At 35.2% G+C, this 20,402-nt stretch overlaps 2 protein-coding genes across 7 annotated transcripts in view; one reads left to right on the top strand and one right to left on the bottom strand.

Annotated features, from left to right (window-relative positions):
- Nucleotides 1-3,315: 3,315 nt before the first annotated feature.
- Nucleotides 3,316-19,013, top strand: LOC126967722 (uncharacterized). Of its 2 annotated transcripts, none has more exons than XM_050812342.1 (7): nt 3,316-3,862; nt 4,248-4,440; nt 4,521-4,604; nt 5,500-5,644; nt 5,723-6,012; nt 7,105-7,232; nt 17,701-19,013. In XM_050812342.1, the coding sequence occupies exons 1-7, from the start codon at nt 3,704-3,706 to the stop codon at nt 17,899-17,901; spliced, it is 1,200 nt and encodes a 399-aa protein (XP_050668299.1). In that variant the 5' UTR covers nt 3,316-3,703; the 3' UTR covers nt 17,902-19,013. The 2 variants fall into 2 exon arrangements, with proteins under 2 accessions (XP_050668299.1, XP_050668309.1); XM_050812352.1 differs by lacking the exon at nt 17,701-19,013 and adding an exon at nt 8,024-9,565.
- Nucleotides 19,014-19,035: 22 nt separating this feature from the next.
- Nucleotides 19,036-20,402, bottom strand: part of LOC126967638 (putative protein kinase C delta type homolog) — a 63,994-nt gene continuing 62,627 nt past the window's right edge. For all 5 annotated transcript variants that reach the window (XM_050812242.1, XM_050812234.1, XM_050812208.1 and 2 more), the window contains one exon: nt 19,036-20,272. In XM_050812242.1, coding sequence (XP_050668199.1) covers nt 20,123-20,272 — 150 coding nt within the window. In that variant the 3' untranslated portion in view covers nt 19,036-20,122. The remainder of the gene's footprint in view (nt 20,273-20,402) is intronic.

Here is a 20,402-nt window from a genome sequence, read left to right as displayed (position 1 = left end):
TTTTTAAGGCGCCGGTAACGCTCTTGTGAACACATGCTCACGTCCAGGGCTTAGATTAAAATTTTATAATATAATGATTTGCAAAACTGCACAGATTGCGCAATACAATAATATACGATTTTCTCCCATCCATAAGGATAAGGCATAAGCCCGTAATCTTAGTCGCTAAAAAAAATTTGAAGACCCTTTATTCGATACATTAATAATATCTTATTATTTTGAATGATTATAAGTAGTCCCCAGATCTAGTTAGTAAATTGCATCTTTAATCATTCTATTGACAGTAGTGATGGTGGTGGAACGTTGAATCGACGGATATTACGGAAAAAATATTTTGAGAAAAAGTCTCCAGGTGGTCCAAATTACAGGTAATTCAAAGGGTTTTCAATAAAAATACGGTTTTTTCAATTGTACTTTATTTAAAAACTACAATAAATTTTAACAGCTCCTTAAAATTATTAAAGATTTTTTTGTCATTTTATATCACATAATAAAATAAAAAGTAATTGTAATGAAAATCAATTATTTATCTTCTGCATTTATAATACAAAAAATAATTTTATCTACACACATATCTTACTGTATTTTTAATTGACAAAAATTTTATTGCGGCGGAAAATGTACTTGCTCAGCAACTACATACTTAGTAAAGGATTGTATTTGTATTAACAAGCCCTGTAGCCCCTTCTCTTAAAACGTTGTGATAACATACTCTTTGAATGAATTGAAAACAATAATAAATAATAATTGCACTCAACAAGAGATCTATAAGGTCATGGATTATGATCACAGTTCAGTGGTAGTTCAACAACCCCGAACGATAAAGTTTAACGGACATAAATGTTGCCAAAAAATAAACTCCGCCCTCCTGACGGATAATTTTACCCAAACATGAATCAATTATAAGAAAATATTTTTTTATTATTTTACTTTTATTACTTTTTAGTTCAACATTTCCCCCATAAATTACCCAATCGGACTGAGAATCCCCGCAGTTTGGGGAATTCCCCACAGATAGGCAACGCTGCTGTCAACCCAGCCTACTTGTGAAAAATTATGTGAATAAAATATAAATGTTTTACTCAAAGAGAATTGAAACCATAGATTTAAACATGATCTTACTGAGCTAAGATATGCCATAAAATACTTTTTAATTTTTCTAAAAGAGCAACATGTCAACATGAACATTTTATAGATACACGTTACCTACCTAAGTACCTACCTAGTACCTACTCATAATAACTTAGGCAATTGGCTCTGAGTGCCTAACAATAATTTATCTTACATTATTAGCATGTGAAGGATTAAAAGTTAAAACAGTGTAACACAACTAAGAAAACTTAATTATACTCTGAAAACAGTTAATAATATACTATAAACCATAGAATAATAACGCTCAGAACGATAGTTTCATTCATAGTTCCTGTCAATATAGAGGTAACGTTTTAGTTAATGTTTGCGTGAGCGTCACATACTTACACTCGCCACACGCACACAGACAGCCAAATAATGTTGCAAGTGAATAGACATTTCCCTAAATCAGTAAATTGTAAGAAATACTAGATTATATGTAATAAAGAAAGAAGAAAAAATATAAATTAAGAATTTAATAAAACACATTGCGTGCGTACAAAGTACACATGTTAGAAGTGAAACCTGCATGGTGCATGAACCTCTAAACTGCATATGAATTCCTGGTATGTGTTGCTAGGATGACACATGATTTCAACCGCTATGAAAGACATTTCTACCACCACTAATAAATATAAAATATGTTCTCATGGTGTCTATGTAGTAATACGTCGTGCGCTTGGAGTAAGAATATATTAAGGTATACTCGCGCCATACTTAAGACAATCTCTTCTTTAACTATGATCGCCTGGTACCAAAACATTGCATTATGCTTCCTATCTCATTATAAATATTATGAATTGATGTTACTGCTCTTTTTACTGTCGCTTTTTCGTTTCATCGACTTTTAAATCACAACGATGATAAAGAAGTTTTCACTTCAATAGATCGCATATGTCTCATTCTTTGTCGGCTTCATCCTACACATTTTTGTATTTGTGTCTCTTACCTGTCGTTTTTTCCGTTGCATCCAGTTAGAAATCACAACGATTCTAAAGAAGTTTCACTTCAAAAACATCACGTATTTAATTATTGTTGCAACAATTTTTGAAGTGTAATTAAAGAAGTTCTTTAGAATCGTTGTTTTTTGAAACTCTATGAAACGAAAAAGCCAGACGATAAAGGCGCCGTTCCCAGCTATATCCGAGGTTTTCTAATGTGCAGAGAATGAAATTGGAATCATTTTTGAAATCCAAGATGGGCGCCGTGCAAAATTATGATTTTAACAATATGGATATCGTATCCGAGGTTCTCGAGGGTGCAGAGAACGAATTTGGAATCATTTTTTAAATCCAAGATGGCCACCTCGCAAAATTATGATTACAATTATATGGATATCCGTGGATATCGTATTCGAGGTTCTCGAGGGTGCAGAGAATGAATTTGCAATCAGTTTTGAAACCCAAGATGGCCGTTGTGCAAAATTATGATTTCAACAATATGGATATCGTATCTGAGGTTGTCGAGAGTGCAGAGAACGAATTTGATATCAATTTTAAATCCAAGATGGCTGCGGTAAAAATTGTTGTGCCACATGGAACTAAAGTCGTTGAAATCATAAATTTGCGAGGTGGCCATCTTGGATTTCATAAATGATCGCAAATTCGTTCTCTGCACCCTCGAGAACCAATTTATCAATATTGTTGAACTCATAAATTTGCGCGGCGGTCATATTGGATTTAAAAAAAAACAAAATGGTGCGTAACCGAAAATCGTGACTATTTGCTATAAAATTTCTCACATTCGTCGATAAAGAAGTTTCACTTCAAAAACATACCGACGTATTGAGAACCTCACCCTTCTTTGAAGTCGGTTAAAAAGAGTGGCCGTTAATGTTCTCACGAGCTCAACTTTTTCCAAACAAATGGTAAATTCAGTAATTTAAAAGCGATATTTATAGTGACTATTCAAAGCGCTTAGTTTAAGCCTAATTTAATTAAGATAATTTGAGTTTGACTTTGAATACTTATGACATCATGTGGCGTCGTACATTATATCCTCCTTTCAATATCTACTCATAAACACAAAAAAATATCCCAGCGGAGGAACTCGGGTTATATAGTACTTTCATAGCTGGCAACATATTATTTTAATGGCGTCTGTTTCCCGTGCCACTAAATTAAAAAAAAAAGTGGCGTATGTTTTGTTTACACTTTACAACATATTTTGCTGTTTTGACGAAAGTATTAGCTTAAATTAAAAGTTGTGAAATAGTATTTAGATGTGAAATCTCTTTTAATACTATAATATCATTGTGTGAAATGTGATTTTCTTATCATAATTTTTGTTATAAGACGCTTTGTGACACACTTTCACTGCACAGTTAGTAATTTTTCAATTAAATTTGGCGCACTATTTGTCCTGGAAGTTGACAGAATGACACTGATGCAGTGGGAAACGTATGTGGTCATAAACGACCACATTGAAACTGCTTCATTGCGCTCGGGCCTACTCAGGTTCCAAGCGTTATTATTCTATGCTATAAACTAAATAGTTTGAACACTCATTGCTTATATTTTTAAATAAGTTCAATATCAGAAATCAATGTACCTAAAATACCTATTGCTTCACAATGTCTGGAATACTTGAAGATGCTTTAATCTACTCTCAATGGAGTGGTTGCCCTATTGATGTATTATTTCACATCTTCAAATATATGGAACCTGAATCTCTAGCTAAATGTTTGCATGTGAACAGAGCTTGGAGAAATGCATGTATTTACTTCTGTGATGTGAGTTTTAATAAACAATTATATTCCTACACTCAATTTTACTGATGTAATAATTATGATATTGAAACTGTGTTAAATACTTTATTATGAGGGTAGTATAATTTTTTTTTCATAAAGTATTAAAATATTTTGACCCAAAAAACACAAATCCTAAGTACCAAATTGAATGAAAAATAAAGTATCAAAAGAAGGTGATCACTTACTTTTGGCTGACTATAACATTTTAAAAATAATATTGGATGTAAAGGATTTGGTCTTTGGGTCTATATATCTATATCTTACATGATAAAACATGATTCCCTTAAAGACCGACACAATTGATGTTGTAACTAACATAACATAAAATGGGATTCTCATAATAAATAAATTTACTTTACTGTTACAGCACTATAATCTATGGTCAGGATTGGTTAGAAACTGCTTAAGAAGTAAGGGAGAACAGTATAGAATGAGATCAACTCAAAATCAAGGGAATTTGTTCCTAACATCACAACTCTGGAATGAAGTGTGTTCAACAGAGAGAGTTGTAAATAAACACTTTGAAACTCTTGTTGTTAAAAGTTTTAATGTTTATAGAGGTATAATACTTTATTTATTTAGTATCCACCATTGTTTTGTTTCATTAAGTTATGTGACATTACATTTTGTTTTGTTCCAGATCAATTATTTGTGATTTGTGAGAATGAGGTAAAAATTTTTGATACAGAAACATTAAGTTTACAAAAAATATTAGACATTGAATGTAAGTATGTGCTAATTTTAATAACTATTCTCTGTTAACTTACCCCTACTACATATCTCTGGGAGTTGGGAGACAGATATCATGAGGGCTACAAACATCAACAAAAGAAGCTAACCATATTTTAGTGCATCAAGGAAGTTTGAATCTTAATTTCACAAAATTAAATATATATATTTTTTTTATGAAATCATCATCAGCTGTTGGAGACACAAATTCAGAGATAAAGAAGACTCAATTTAAATTACTGATATATTATATATTTCAATTTAAATACATTAAATTATATTATATGCCATAGGGCATTGTAAGCCCGTGTCAGCCTTTTTCTAGTTTTAATAAGTCTGTGAAATATACTTCAAATAGCTCTCTTCATTCAATAGAAACAAAGTGCAATTTCACTTTGTTTCTATTTGTCTCGTAGATGCAGTAAAAGTATTTTTTTTTCACCCCGTAATAAGGCATAGCAATGAACGACAGAGGGGCAGACATTCAAATATATTTTTCCTCTAGGTATCATTAATAGAATAGTAACATTTTTCCAAAAGTAACTTTTTCAAAGAGGTTATGAATTTTTTAATATTGGTTTCGGCTTTTAAGTGTTCTGGTAACTTATTATAAATTTTAACTGACATTGGGTAGGGACCGGAACTATGTAATGTTAATTTAGAGTTAGTTTGCATAAGATTATTTTTATAGCAAGGTGTGTTGTGCCGGGGCACATCTTTGATTTTAGTGTATAGATTTGGGTGTTTTCTTACAAACTTACATATTTCGAATATATATGTGCACGTAATGTAGTACTTTGTATCACAAAAATTGTACATAGTAAATGTTAAATCTAGTTACTTTATGTTATGTATAATTTTTCATTGGCTTAAATTAAGACTTATTGCAGGTGAGAACTACCAAGAAACTAAGTATTTGATTGTGATTCTTTATGAAGAGTCTCCTAAGTGGCGGTTGCATGTAAAAAAGAGGATTAATTGCAGCTGTCCGAGAAGCATAAAATCAATAACCCGTAACTTGCTTCATGCAAAACTGTATGTCTAGAACTAATGTTGTAATAAACAAATTTATTGAAAATATAGTAACAGTTTGATAATTCCTTTCTGTATTAGTTACAGTGTAAGTGAGACGAATTGCTGTCTTATTGATATTCATGGGAACCTTTGGGCATTTAGAGACACATGCCTGGGTCATGTCAGATTCTCGGGCCGTTATTACGGCCCAATAGTTCGTTGTATTACTATCCATATTACCAAAATATTTTTATTCATAGACAATGGGAATGTATTGTTTGCGAACTCAGATACAATGCAACTTTTAACACTCTTCCATGTAAATGTTCCATCGGAGAAAAGGAGCATTGCAACTATTGCATTTGACCGCAACACTTTGGTGTATGAAAGTAAGTTATTACTATTTGTATTTGCTAGTAAAGATTAGTTCTAAAGTTACATAGTTACTCCAGATAAAGTATGAAAGTAGAAAACTCACTCATAGAAATCGAAATAAAACGGTTATGGAATTGTTCTAGTTCGGTGAATTTATGTGCCCGTAATTATGACAATCTGATCTTATTCGTAAAGCAACAGAAAACCACCAAAGTAGATGGCATAATAGGATACGAATTGACCATCTCGCAGTGCGCTCCCTTTCCCGAGACTAGATGCATAAATTTAAATCATATTTTACCTACTTACATGGAATAATATATTATTTTATTTATTTGTTTTTCCTTCTCTAAATTTTTAAACTACTACTCATATTGTGCATTATAATAGTCAAACCTACACATTCTTGAACTATGCAATAACCGACCGATACACGGGGAGTACTAATATCCTAGACACAGGGAAGCTAAGTTAGGAGTTAGAGCTCAGTCATGTACTAGTAGATTGTTGTCATAATGTAAACTACATACGTAATCTCCAGCAAAATAGCAATTTTGTGGAAAATGGCACAAGCTTTTATGTCTGTTTTACATAAACCTACTATCTGTATGTACCTAGTTTATTTAAGAAGTACTAGCAGTAACAACTACTTGTCTAGATGCATTTACCAAACTTAAGTACCTATGTATACTTCTTCTTAATGTATGTACCTAATGGTTGTGATGTATAATGTTGTGTAGTAGGCATTATCAGTATGTAACTTTGTAGTAACTTGTACATGGCTTTCTGTATAATACGTTTTCTTTAGAGACAAAATAAAATATTTGTATTTGTCTCCTGTGTCGGAGGACACTGGTACCCTGCAAACTGGAACATATCTATGCATGTGTCCTGTAATTTCGGGACATCCATGTGGTTCGGACCGTTCCACTGCTACTAAGGTCCGTATTCCAGACGGATGTTGAATACGTAATCAGCGATTGTTGTTTCTATTTTTATTGTAATTACGTATTATTATAGGTATGAAGATAGTGATAATATATTGAGATCAGCAAGATTATTGTGTATCTTCAAATGGTGTAACGATGATGATTTTTTTTTTGTAGCTGAAAAGGGAATAAAACCTAAGATGTTCGAGGACAAGAGACACGGAATGAAAGTTTTCGCGTTGCCTGATGTGTCAGTCGCTACATTGCACGGTGATGTACTTCTCGTTGGCACTCACAGTGGAATTGTAAGTTTACAGTCAGTTCTTTAGGATTGAAATTGAATGCTAGTTCTTCCTATTTTCAAAACATCTCGTCAAAAATTTAAATCCATTTCAAAGTTTGTTTTGGTAAAGGAAAGTCGCCAAATACGAAATAGTATCCTAATATGGAATACCTTCATTTCTCTAAGACTAAGTATGAAACGCAATACTCGACCATCTTCTGTTTAAGAAAATTTATTGAATAAGGCGTTACTTTGCGGAAATCCATAATTATACAAATTATTTAAGTTTTCTTTAGTGTTAATTCCGCCAATATTTGTCTTTAAAACAATTCGACACGTGTTTCGCCTCTACACGAGGCATCCTCAGGACGTGTTGTCTCGCCAAAATCTGGCACGAGACTCAAAGGGCACGAGTCTCGTGCCAGATTTTGACTAAAGAAAACTTAAATAATTTGTATACATCTTCTGTTTCATTCGGTCTACTAACTATCGCACTCACACCATCGAGTCAGTTGTGCGAACGATTCACGTGTGGCGGGCGTGTTTTATTTTCGTGCAGAAAATTTTAAAGGTAAGTGATAAATGAGTATTACCAGCTGTTATACTATTTAGTATATCGGTATTATGTTTATTTCACCATTTTGTAATCTTTTGTCATTAAAATATTGTGACTTGAAAAAATATCAATAAAAATCCAAATATGGACAGTCGTCGGTGTCTAATTATGGAATATTCCATAATTAGGTCTTAATATTTCATATGATAGATACTTGCTATTATTTCTTTAAAAATATATGTAATGTTTGTTTTTAGAATATCCGGTTTACAATCAACCAAACGAAAAACCTGGGAAGAAGAAAAAATGGCACAAGCTATAAAATTCGTCCGGGAAATGAAAATGGGGTATTTGAAAGCGGCACAGCATTTTCAAGTGCCTAGGACAACTTTATTTCGTCTCTGCCAAAAAGATGAAGTCTCCATAAGTGGCAGCAGCTACTACATTAGGACGAAAAACTATCTTGGGCTCCGAACTTGAACGTCAGCTAGTTAGTAGTAGTTAAAAAGAACTGATCTTCGCCGTATGGCGTTCATGCTAGCAAAGCGAAACAATTTGCTGAATTCCTTCGGTGAATCAGGTATGGCTGGAAAAAAGTGGTTGAAGTTATTTTTAAATCGTCATAAAGATAAACTTTCGATAAGAAGACCAACTGGTACATCATTTGCCAGAGCATTTGGATTTGATCAAGAAAATGTGGAAGCCTTTTTGAACCTCCTTGAAGAGCTTTACACCAAAAATAACTATCCACCAAATCGTATTTACAACGTGAATGAATAAGGTCTCACAATAGTACAAAGTAAGATACCACAAATCATCGGCCACAAAGGTAAATGCATTGACTTCAGCAGAAAGTGGATCTCTGATGACAATAGTTGTTTGCATGAATGCTACTGGTCATTTTGTGCCTCCGTTCATTATGTTTCCCAGAAAAAATATGAGTGCTCAGCTAGTGAGCGGCTGTCCTCAAAGATCAGTCGGAGTTGCACATCCATCAGGGTGGATACAAATGAACATCTTTACAGACTAGTTCAACACACCAACCCGACTTCTGAATTTCTGGTTTTACTGATACTAGATGGACACTATAGTTATACTCACAATATCGATTTAATAGATATTGCTAGGGAAAATAACGTGGACATAGTTTCTTTCCTCCTCATTCGACTCATAAATTGCAGCCGTTAGATAAGACTTTCGTGGGGCCTTTAAAACATACTATAGTGAGGAAGTACGCATGTGGATTAGAGACAACAACAGACCTCTAAGTCCATATGATATTGTGGAGCTGTTTGGCAAATCCTATTTGAAAGTACAAACGGGTGAAATTGCAGCCAACGGGTTAAAAGTCACTGGATTGTGGCCTTTAAATAGAAATGTCTTCAGTGACGTGGAGTTTATTGCTGCGCGACAAAATGCTGTAATAGTCGGTTGTACAACCAATATCCCTCCACTGGAATCAAGATCTGAAACTGGTCAAGTTCTGGTAGAAATACCTGCACCACAAACAACTGCTAATTTACAACCTGAACCTGCACCTTCGACTTCTGGGCTTAATCGCAGCAGTTTGGGTCTGGTGTCTCCGCATGCCATAGGTCCAGTCCCAAAGAAACGAAGAAAAGTATCTAGCAGAGGAAGAAAAGCTGCTGTAGCAGCAGTCATAACATCTCCTCCCTACAAAAATGATTTAGAAAATAAAAATATGAAGAGACAAGAAAAAGAACGTAAACTAGTCAAGACAAAGAATAAGAAGAAAATTGGGAAGAGAACAAACAAATGAAGAAAAATAAGGATGATTGTTTAGGCCAAATATGCCTAAAGGGTTTTTATAAATAGTGAAACTGTCACCGCATTAATTAATTAATTTACTAATGAATTAAATATTGTGGGTGCACAAAGAGTTGCACTAATTCCTTCTCTTTCCTACCTGCACCCTATCCCTCCCACTTACGGAGTAGCGCGAGCGCAGCGGATCGATGCGTTCCGCGAGGAGTAATTACTTAGTTAGTATTGAATGAGTATTGAACTTGTATTGAGCAAATATTGAACTTGTCAACGCCGTGATAACTCATTAATCGTCTCCTTACGTGTAATCTCGTGATCAAGTGTCTTGTGATCCCTTGTGAAACAAGGGATCACAAGACTTCATTATCGAATTCGGGAAGAAAGAGTGGCCACTCAAAGAAAACCTCTACAAAATAAAGAGGGAAATTCGCGACCCGGCACGTGGTGGAAGAATCGCTGCTGCTCTGGTAAGTCCTCCTGTCTTATTTCCTTACACCGGCTTCCTAATTAAAATTTTCACCTAGATCCAGCGCATACACATTTTTTGGTCACTTCGGCCAGGGATATCTAACTTAATTAAATTTGTTAATTCTGTTAGCCGGCCGCCATATTAAATTGTTAATACTTAATACGTTGGCTGTTTCACTGTTACTTACTTAACATTACATCAATCAGTAGATATCTAATTAACGATGGCCACTTCTAAATCACAAGAACAAATATTTGACCGTAATTTACGTAGGTTAGAAATTAAAGTAAAGGCCTACTTTACACGTATGCAGGATATGTACGATAGTATTGCGAAGTTGGATACTGCCGATAAAATAGACACATTTTTGTCTAAGGCTAGTACGATCGACATTATTCGATCGGACTTTGTACGTACATTAGACGAACGTAATGAGTTGTTAGCTTCAGAAGTAAACGCTGGTGAGCCAAATTATGCAGCCATGCTCGCTTTTGAAGACCTATATGCGTCTGTTAGATTCAAATACTCGCAGTTGTCATCGCGTCCCAATACGCACAATACCTGTGAAACCAAAATGGCGTTTCACAAGTCAAGCCCAAAATTACCGAGGCTTGAATTAATGTCTTTTAATGGCGAATTAGAAAATTGGCCTATATTTTATGAAACATTCAAGTCAAGTATTCACGAAAATATAGAACTAAATGATAGTGAGAAAATTCAATATTTAATGGGTAAATTAACGGGAAAGGCATTAACTATTTGTCAGGGTTTTATGCCAACGGCTGAAAACTATTCTGTTCTCTGGCAGACATTAATTAATAAATATAACGACAAACGCGTACTGGCTGCATCGTACTTCGATAAGCTGTTAAACTTACCTTCCGTTAACGAAGATTGTTCTAATAGACTAGATAACTTCATAGATAAATATTCATCTCTAATTAGTTCGTTAAAACAATTAAATTTAGATAGTTTGGAAGATTTTATTTTTATTCATTTAGGTTCAAAAAAGGTTGGCTTAAATATTTTGAAATCGTTTGAAATGCATCACGGTACTTCAGTTAAACTTCCGTCATGTTCGCAATTTATAGACTTTATTCGTAATCAGTCACATATTTTACAACGAGCTAATAATATTGTAGGTACGAGGCAGTCTAGTAACAAGTCGGTAAAGAATAGTACGTCCGTTTCAACTTCTCGTCCCAATAGTAATAATTATAATAAAATTAGTAAGACTTTTGTTATTAAAGATCAAAACAAATGCTATTGCTGTGGTAATACAGAACATTTTCAGTTGCGGTTTTGTAATAAATTTAATGCATTATCGCCCACGGAGCGTTTTGATTTTATTAAATTAAATAAAGGCTGTGTCAATTGTCTAAGTAAAGAACACACAGTTCGTCACTGTACTTCTAAATCGACGTGTACGCAATGTTCACGGAGTCATCATTCACTTCTTCATTTTACGTCTGAATTAAATCGCGAACCTCACTCGAAAATACTGAGTGAACGGATAACAAATGCCAGCTTTGCCACTAATGTTAGTTCATCGCAAGCTGCGCATGCGACGGCCGCATCGCCACAATCTATTTCTTTGTGTGCCATTAATCCGAGCGCCGACGTACCGTGCGCACTATCGCCTGGTCATACTATTCTACTCGGTACCGCGCAATGTAACGTTATTGATTGCGCGGGAAATAAAAACACCGTTCGGATTTTAGTGGACAGCGCGTCGCAAAGGGATTTAATTACACTTAATTGTTGTAAGAAATTAAATTTACAACTATTGCCCTCCCCTACAAAATATGTTTATGGAGTAGGTGACTTAACGAATCCTATTGAAGGATATACTAATATTACTTTACGTTCACGTTTGGACGATTCCATTTCTTTTACTATTAAGTCTTTAGTGACTCATCGTATTACCGGCGAGTTACCGTCCGCTACAATTGATTGCGAACGTCTAGAATATTTAAAAGGCATTCAATTAGCCGATTGTTCTTATTCAGAACCTAGTGATATCGACTTATTAGTTGGGTCCGATTTCTTCGCTCGTATAATACGACCAAATATTATTGCCCGTGGTATGAACGAACCCGTGGCTATCGAAACCTTATTTGGGTTTATTATTTACGGTCAGGCTCCGGTTTTATACCCCGAGACTGATATTCACACTTATTGCACATTAGATTACAATAATTCTTTTGAAAAATCCGTTGGTCGTTTTTTCGAATTGGAAGACGTACCTAAAGCGAATATACTTTCGTCGGAAGAACAAGAATGTGAGAATTTTTATTCCGAGACCACCGCGCGTGATCATTGCGGTCGCTACATTGTTGCATTGCCGTTCAAGGATGATCCGAGTAAATTAGGGGACTCGTTACAGGCAGCTACGCGTCGGTATTTATCTTTAGAGCGTAAATTATTATCGAACGTAGATATTCATTCAGAATATCATAGAGTATTTAGTGAATATTTAGAAAAGGGCTATTTAGCACCCATCACAAATAATAATTCGTTTAATTCTCATTATGTCATACCACATCACGTTGTCTTGCGACCTGATAAAAGTACTACAAAATTACGTGTGGTACTCGATGCAAGTATGAAGACATCATCAGGGTTGTCACTCAATGATATGTTGCATGTTGGACCAAATCTTCAAAATGATTTGTTTAAAATTATATTGAATTTTAGACTGTTTCCAATAGCGATCAATGCTGACATTAAACAAATGTTTTTAAGGATTTTAGTGAAAAATGAAGATAGAACGTATCAAATGGTTTTATACCGAGAAAACAATAATCAGCCGCTTCGCTTGTTTCAAGTAACGAGGGTACCATTCGGTTTATGTTGTAGCCCGTACCTCGCAATACGAACGGTTCGTCAATTGATAACCGACGAAGGCTCGCTTTTTCCGGCCGCGGCTCCCGTTGCTGAGCGTGACATATTTATGGATGACCTTGCCACCTCTTGCGGAACCCCTCGCGAAGGCATCGAGTTATCTCAACAATTAGTTGAGTTGTTCCATGCTGGCGGGTTCGATTTAGTTAAATTTTCTAGTAATTCGGTTGAAGTTATGGAAAGCATACCATCCTCCGCTCGGGTCTCGTCTGATGTCGAGTTCAGCCCTGACGATTCGATAAAAATATTAGGCCTACGGTGGCTACCGTCTGAAGATGTTTTTGCGTTCACAGTAAACATTCGTGAATGTGAATGCACGAAACGTAATATTTTATCCACTATTGCCCGAATATGGGACTTAATGGGATTGGTGGCCCCAGTCACGCTACTGGGAAAATTAATTATTCAATCATTGTGGAGTGAACACATTGATTGGGATGAAAAGCCACCACAAAAAATAGTTTCTTTGTGGCGCCAAATTGAGTCGGAATTACATGTTCTGGAAACCGTTAAAATTCCGCGTTTTGTAGGATACGACCCACAGTGCGTTGTTAGTGTCTTAGGCTTCGCGGACGCTTCCGAGAAAGCCTATGGTGGAGTCATTTATCTTCATATTTATTTTCCAAATGAAAATAAATTCTTAACTAATTTAATTTGTGCAAAATCTAGAGTAGCTCCTATACGTATCGTTTCATTGGCTAGATTAGAACTTTGCGGTAATTTAATTTTAGCTAAATTAATGCGTTCAGTTATCGAGACATATTCGCAGCGTATAAAAATTAATAATATTTATGCATTCACGGATAGCATGGTAGCTTTAGCATGGATCAATGCACCAGCATCTCGTTGGCATACGTTTGTGGCGAATAGGGTTGCTAAAATTCAAACCCTGTTGTTGCCTAGTAACTTCTATTTTATATCAGGTAAAGAAAATCCTGCCGACTGTTTGTCGCGTGGCCTTACTCCAGCACAACTGGCTGCTCATCCACTGTGGTACCATGGTCCGCGCTTTGCCGATCTGCCTATGTCCCAGTGGCCTATTAGCGAATATAATCAGACTACTGATATTGATGTCCCTGAAAGAAAGCCTACTGTTTTAGTTTCAGTAGATAAGATTGAGCTTCCTCTTATACTTTCTCTTGCATTAAGAGTTTCGTCTTGGAATAAATTAATTAGAATTGTAGTTTATATATTACGGTTTTTGAAGAAATTACCCAAAACCTTTCAAGTTACCCATTTAGATTACGCGGAATTAACAACTATAAAGGAATTGCAACGTTATTACTTTCATGATGAATTCAGTAAAATACAGTGTAATAAAACATTGTCACCTGCCTTTCAAAAATTGAAAGCGTTTGTGCATAATGGTATTTTTCGCGTCGGCGGACGTTTGAGTAATGCCGATTTGCCCTACGATAGTCAACATCCTATATTACTTCCCCCACGTGATCATATTGTAAATTTAATAATAGATCATTATCACCAAAAATATTTGCATACTGGACCTCAATTATTAATATCAGTATTACGTCAAAAATATTGGATATTGTCTGCTCGAAATATTGTTCGTAAACGAGTACAATTATGTAATATTTGTTTTAAATTTAAACCTAAAAATGAATTTCCTGCAATGGCAGATTTGCCTGCAGCCAGAGTACAGGAAGCTAAGGCATTCTTTCACACCGGAGTCGACTATGCGGGTCCCTTACGCGTTATTCCTTATCGTAAGCGTGGTGTTCGTAGTCAGAAGGCCTACATTTGCCTTTTTGTGTGCCTCGTCACTAAAGCGGTGCATATAGAATTGTCGAGCGACTTAAGTACAGAATCATTTTTAAATTCTTTTAAACGTTTTATAGCACGACGTGGCCCCATTAAATTCGTTTATAGTGATTGCGGTACTAATTTTATTGGCGCCAAGTCATACTTGGACGAAATATACAAATTAACGTCATCACAAGAATATAATAATAAGCTAACATCAGAGCTTTCAGGCAATGCAATTGAGTGGAAACTTAATCCACCTGCATCTCCACACTTTGGTGGTATATGGGAAGGTAATATTCGGAGTGTAAAAATGCATTTGCAAAAGGTAGTTGGTCTTCAGCTACTTACTGTAGAAGAAATGAATACCCTCTTAACGCAGATCGAGGCGGTGCTGAATACCAGGCCTCTGTCTGTCCTTAGTTCAGACCCTTCTGAGCCGTTGCCATTAACCCCGGCTCATTTTCTAGATTTAACGCCCTTAAAGTCGTTTCCTTCTGAATCGATTCCTAGAGATGTGAATATTATAGACAGGAAGCGTATGATTGACAGTCTATTGCAGTCATTCTGGAGACGATGGAAGTTAGAGTACTTAAATACATTGCAGTGTCGTAATTAATGGTTGAGCAATACGTCACAAATTAAAGAAGGTACCATTGTATTGTTGTACTCAGATAATAGTCCACCTTTAGATTGGCCTCTGGGTATAATTGAAAAGATATTTCCCGGTAAAGACGGGGTTGTGAGGGTTGTCGATGTACGTGCTAAGTCCGGTGTATATCGCCGACCGGTAGTCAAATTATATCCACTTCCATCTCCATAATTACATACAGTCCACTTAGTATTAACATAAAATAATAGTAGCTTAAAATAAAAATTAGATTATTATATTAAATAAGTCAATAGTTATAAGTAACATTGTTGTACAATTAACTTTAATTACCTTTTAACTTAATTAGGTTGGTTGAAAGAACTGGGTTCCATCAAACTGGGGGGCATGTTTAGGCCAAATATGCCTAAAGGGTTTTTATAAATAGTGAAACTGTCACCGCATTAATTAATTAATTTACTAATGAATTAAATATTGTGGGTGCACAAAGAGTTGCACTAATTCCTTCTCTTTCCTACCTGCACCCTATCCCTCCCACTTACGGAGTAGCGCGAGCGCAGCGGATCGATGCGTTCCGCGAGGAGTAATTACTTAGTTAGTATTGAATGAGTATTGAACTTGTATTGAGCAAATATTGAACTTGTCAACGCCGTGATAACTCATTAATCGTCTCCTTACGTGTAATCTCGTGATCAAGTGTCTTGTGATCCCTTGTGAAACAAGGGATCACAAGACTTCATTATCGAATTCGGGAAGAAAGAGTGGCCACTCAAAGAAAACGTCTACAAAATAAAGAGGGAAATTCGCGACCCGGCACGTGGTGGAAGAATCGCTGCTGCTCTGGTAAGTCCTCCTGTCTTATTTCCTTACACCGGCTTCCTAATTAAAATTTTCACCTAGATCCAGCGCATAGTGAAGAAGAAGACTCTGAGGAACTAGACGTTATCCAGTTTGATGAAGGTAGTGAACATGATGAGTTGATGGACCAAGTACCTCCTGACTCTGCTGATGCAGAATGTATGTTCTGTTCAAGACTTTATTCCATGGATAAAAGTGGAGAAAGCTGGATTAAATGTTTGATGTGTGGGCTCTGGGCACATTATGATTGTGTTGGTCCAGAGTTTGATACTTGGATCTGTGACTTTTGCAAGTAATTATGTAACTTCTTTCATTGATCACAATATGTTATATTCATTTAATTGATCTCAAACATATTAATGTCCATTTCTGTTATTGTTATGTTGAATTATGCTTATATTCCATATATGGGTCCATATTTGGTTACTCATTGGTGATATTGTTTTTTGTGTTAGATTTGAATATGATAACTAATATATTTGATTAAAGGCTGTTAATTACTACATATAAATGTATGACTGATTAGTAAAAACATTAAACTGATATAATTTATATGAAGTTTTTTTTATATCTCAAAAACAAAATGTTATATCATATTTGATGACTTTCCTCTATTATTCAATCCACCGAAACACAATAAGCATTATGTCAATATTTATCGAGTTTTATGTCTTAACCGCTGCTTTTGCGGATGTCCATGGCCGGTTGTCTCATCATTTCCCATCTAGTGAGTCTCTTTCCTGTTTGCCCCCTGTGTGAATGTGCAAGTAGTAGTAGTGATACACAGTACTTTATACTGCATCAAATTCAACAACACTTATTCATGTTGGTCACGGAAATGACAATTATGAGTGTCAAAAAAAAATACACTTTTTCTTATTGAATTTACCGCTACTTCGTAAAGGGTTGAGCTAATGAGAAGAAGTAGCAAGAAACTCATTGCCACTCTTTTAAGTCAAGATTTACATTCTAATTGTTTTACAAATCAGTCAAATCTATGAGAAAAATAGAAACAAAGCGCAATTTGAATGAAGAGAGCTATTTGAATTCTTTTTCACGGTCTTATTATAAATGGACAAAGGCTGACTGACATGTTGTCTGGTTTCGAACACGTTACAGTACCATATATAGTGATAAATCACTAAGTGATGTGATTTAAAGTAAACTATCTACCATTTTTAGTTACAGTGCTGTTAATGCGCTGGATTTTTTTATTTTATCTCTGAAAAACGGGGAGACTGATCTTGAAAATTAAGGCCAAAATGCAATACGCAATTCACTGCCTTTACTTTTTTTTGTTCATTCCCTTGTTAGATTTTATTACTTATATTTTCATAGGTAATTAGTTAGGCATAATGCAACAGCAGCATTGCAGTTTTTGAAACCTATGGTATTTTAATGGTAAACCGAAGTTTGTTTCTAATTATGGCTGTGCTGACATAAATATTTTTATGACAATATAAATATAATAATATCCGGACGACCGAGCCTTGCTCGGATTTTTAAGAATGTACAAAACTAAATAACTAATCGACAATATTTTGCAGGTGAATGTATATTTTACAAAATCAATGTCTGCAAATAATTGCATTGAGCCGGAACCAAAATTCTCTTTACTATTGAGTGGGACAAATTCTAACAGCATCAGACAGATCTCTGTCTATGAAGGATACCTAGAACATTGGATATTTGTACTTGTTGAGAATAAGATGTCCTTGTTTAAGATTAAATATCCAGGCTTCAGTTGATTCTCTGGCATGTAATGATGAAATTGATAAGGATGGTATACAAATTAAGGTTAGGTTAGACATATGTAGATACATAATTTTAAAGTCATAGAAGTGAGCGTTCTAGTGTTCTGAGCTAGAAACGTGTTAGTAGTGATTTAGTATTAATTAACCGGAACGAAGGTGGAGGAGGAGGCCTTTGTCCAGCAGTGGACGTCTTCCGGGTGATGATGATGGTGAATCGGAACAGCGGGCGCGGAACATCGGGTAAATATGGTTGGTGTATTTTAGTCTATTTAAATGTGTCTATTTAAAAAAACAACCATAATCTGCTACTACACCAATCAAATTATAACATTTAATCGGCCTTTTTTAAACAAAATGTAAAGCGAGAATTTTTTACTATTCGATTTTTAATTAATTCGTAGGTATTTTACACACTCTTGCTGCAAATGTCTCTCAATATCCGAACCGTTGCAAGAGTAGGTTAAATATATAATAATGGTTTTGAAAATCTGTTACCATTAGAAAGCCCCATTGTTTGCGAGTGTAATAGGATTGTTATATTAACCCGAAAACTGAAAAGACTTTCGTTGTAAAATCGGATTAGCAAAGTAAGTCGGAGAAAAACTTTCTTCAACTAGCAACATAACTGTGGAATGCTGAATGAGCTTTATTGTGCGGTGTTTCCGGGACGATACAACATGCGTACCTTCAAAAAAAGTGCGTAGGTACACCTTCCTTGTAGCCCGGCGACGCTCCTGTTATTCCTCTGGCGTTGCAAGAGAATGTGGGCGCAATTAACACCAGGTGACCCGTACGCTCATTTGTCCTCCTTTTCTATAAAAAAAAAAAAAAAAGCGGTCGCTGTGGCAGCATTGAAATGTTATGTTATTATCACAATATATTTATGGTAAACATTATTAATAAAAATCATTTGTTACTTGACCATTTATTGTCCAAAATATTCGTTTATTAAATAAGTATTATACAAAATGTAAATAGTTACTTTATACATTATAATCATTGTAGGTAGAGGAACAATTAATATGGGCTAGCCCAATTCATAACACCTACTACTGACTACAGAAGCAAAGGTATTTGTGTACCAGACACAAAATAACAACACAATTGATAATGCAACACAATTAATAATGATATGTACAAACTAAAAGCGAAATTCATAACGAAACATTCCTAAGAAACTGTAGAATATAATTATTAACATGTAAAAAAATAACCTAAGTAATTACTTAATCAAAAAACGTGAGTATTTGATAAATACCGACAACTCTAAATTATTAACATATTCTACAAAAAATAAAAAATAGGTAGGTTTTTAAAGTTAATATTCTGTACGAAGAGTTTCTATGCAATTCTTAACACGAGGAATAAAAACGGTAAAAATCTTCAATATAAAATCTATTTTCAATCATCATGGGATGGCCAAAAATATAGCTAAGCCTCAATGCCTAGTTAAAATCTGATGTTGTTCTCATTTTCTATCTCGCATTTTTACTTAAGTGATGCACAGTTGAATATTAAAACTATCAACTTTCTTTTTGTCAAGTGCATAGGTACTAAAAAATCACAATGTACTATAATGCCCTAGACATAATATGACGTTATATAATATTATGGTATCTCACACAAATTAAATTTGTAACCAAAATTTTTTGGCTACGCGGGCCTCGAATCCGGTTCCGTTCGAGCGCTCTTACCAACTGAGCTAACCGTCCGAGTGTCGCATCGAAAGTAAATCTTGGTATGTCTTGTTCAACTTCATCTACAGGATCTACTATGCAGTTGATACCTGCTAAACCCCAATAATTGCATATAAGGAAAAATTTGTCTTGCAATCTCGCTCAAAAATTTTGGTTACAAATTTAATTTGTATAATCCCAGAAGTGAGGGATATCACTGTAATAGTACATTACGATACAAGTGCGCAAAGTACATCGTACAAAGGATGACCTACGTGCGCACGAGTATCGTATACTATTTTTCCTATTAAATTGCGCAAAGTTCGACCTCTATAATTATTTTCAACCATTCCCGCACGCTCATGTCAACGTGTGGGAAAGTGGTACTTTGCGAACGAAAATGCATGCGCAAAATCGAACTTTGCGCACGATAATAGGAAAAACAACAAATTGTTTAGATATATGGTATCTCTCTGATAATCTGTCCGTTTTTTTTTTTTGCATTACAGGCAATACCTAAATTATGATTATAAAAATGATCAACGATCAGTAGCATTGGGGTTCGTGTATGAGAATCCTCTGAATGGCTCTTGGTCCATTGTGCGCAGAACTTGCGGCTCCACTGTCGTCAGTCGCGGTCGTTCACCCGTAAACGCTCGATCAAAATACTGCGTGTCTAGCGGATGCCTCTGGAAATTTTCCACATTAATTAATCTTTGATTAGATTACTTATACGTCTAGATAGACTGTGACACACTGACGTCTACTATATACCACTGGACTGGCAGCTATCAAAGTGCTTTTGTGCCTGTTTGATAT

The sequence above is a fragment of the Leptidea sinapis genome, chromosome 1 (assembly GCF_905404315.1).
Source record: "Leptidea sinapis chromosome 1, ilLepSina1.1, whole genome shotgun sequence".
NCBI classification, from domain to species: Eukaryota; Metazoa; Arthropoda; class Insecta; order Lepidoptera; family Pieridae; genus Leptidea; species Leptidea sinapis.
The sequence above is the reverse complement of the archived record's forward strand: the minus strand, read 5'-3'. Positions and strand labels throughout refer to the sequence as shown.